This window comes from Laccaria bicolor, genomic scaffold, assembly GCF_000143565.1.
Source record: "Laccaria bicolor S238N-H82 LACBIscaffold_14 genomic scaffold, whole genome shotgun sequence".
NCBI classification, from domain to species: Eukaryota; Fungi; Basidiomycota; class Agaricomycetes; order Agaricales; family Hydnangiaceae; genus Laccaria; species Laccaria bicolor.
The window spans coordinates 874,032-875,243 of NW_001889885.1; the positions used below are offsets into that span (position 1 = coordinate 874,032).

General features: G+C 48.5%; 1 protein-coding gene across 1 annotated transcript in view; it reads right to left on the bottom strand.

The window, feature by feature from the left end:
* Positions 1 to 674: 674 nt before the first annotated feature.
* Positions 675 to 1,212, bottom strand: part of LACBIDRAFT_327975 (uncharacterized protein) — a gene marked incomplete at both ends in the record, with an annotated part of 946 nt that continues 408 nt past the window's right edge. Inside the window, one exon of the mRNA XM_001881955.1 lies at positions 675 to 1,120. Within this exon, the coding sequence (XP_001881990.1) occupies positions 675 to 1,120 (446 nt within the window). The remainder of the gene's footprint in view (positions 1,121 to 1,212) is intronic.

Below are 1,212 nucleotides of genomic sequence, written 5' to 3' on the forward strand. Positions count from 1 at the left end.
CCTGGTCTGCCTCTGCTTGGCTGCTAAATTAAAGGCCAAGCTGAAAACGATTCGGCTTGAAAATGCCGGCCTCGGTGATGCATCGGCTGATGAGATGTTCATAAATTCTCGTGTCCGGCCGACTCGGTGATATCCATGAACCATGACTACCATGTGGGTCTCGCCAGCTGACCCTGGTAACCAGAGTTGAGGGCCCTCGGCCGACCACCAACCCAGGCGAATTCAAAATGTCTGCCGACCTTGCATAGCCTAGCTGCTAATCAGAAGTGAAGGCCCTCGGCCGATCACCAGCCCAGCAACGTTCACAACTGTCAGCCGACCTTGCATCTTCCATCAGCCGATATACAAATACAATGTTCAAAACTGTCAGCCGACCTTGCATAGCTTAACTATCTGATATACAAATACAATGTTCAAAACTGTCAGCTGACCTTGCATAGCTTAGCTATCAGCCGATATACAAATACAGGGACTTGACTTCCCGGGGCAGCTTCCTACTGATCGGTGTATGCTAAATCTACGTAGCTGGCCGACCCTTCTTTACCTTGATAGTGGGATCACATCGGCCAATTCATCAACACAGGGTTATTGGCCCTCATCGGCCCATCAGCAGGCACCATCAACTATGGCCTGTTTGTATTGTCGGGCCTCTCAGTGTTGGTGGGTGATTCCTACTAACTGCCCTGATCCTTAGAAAACTGTTCGGTTTGTTTCTTGGCCGGCTTGTCCACATCCAAATCCTTCCAACTGTTGTCATTGAACTGCTGATCTTCCACCCCTTCCTTTCTCTTTGGCCTGGCTTCCTCATCTGATGGTGACTCGGTTGCTGCCCGGCCTCTCCTTTGACCCTTGCTTCTGCAAGGCTTCTTGCCCTTCCCAACACTATGAACATGAGGTTTAGGAACGTGAACTTTGATTTTCCTTCGTGGAGGTGCTTCCAGCAGCATTTTCCCTTCAAGAAAGGATTTAAATCGAAAGGCGACTTTGTGTTGTTCTTGACGTTCATACCAAAACTGGAGAGCTTCAGTGACCATCTCCATCGGGAATTTGGAGGGATCAAGAAACTTGTAAAAGTTGTTACCTTCTCCATTTACTGATCTCCAAGCCGGGGGTATATATTCTAGATCAATGAAGTCAAGTAACTTTGATCCAATAGCCGTCCAAGGAGCCGATCCCTTACTCTGCCCAGCTGCAAGATCTAAGTAGACAAAT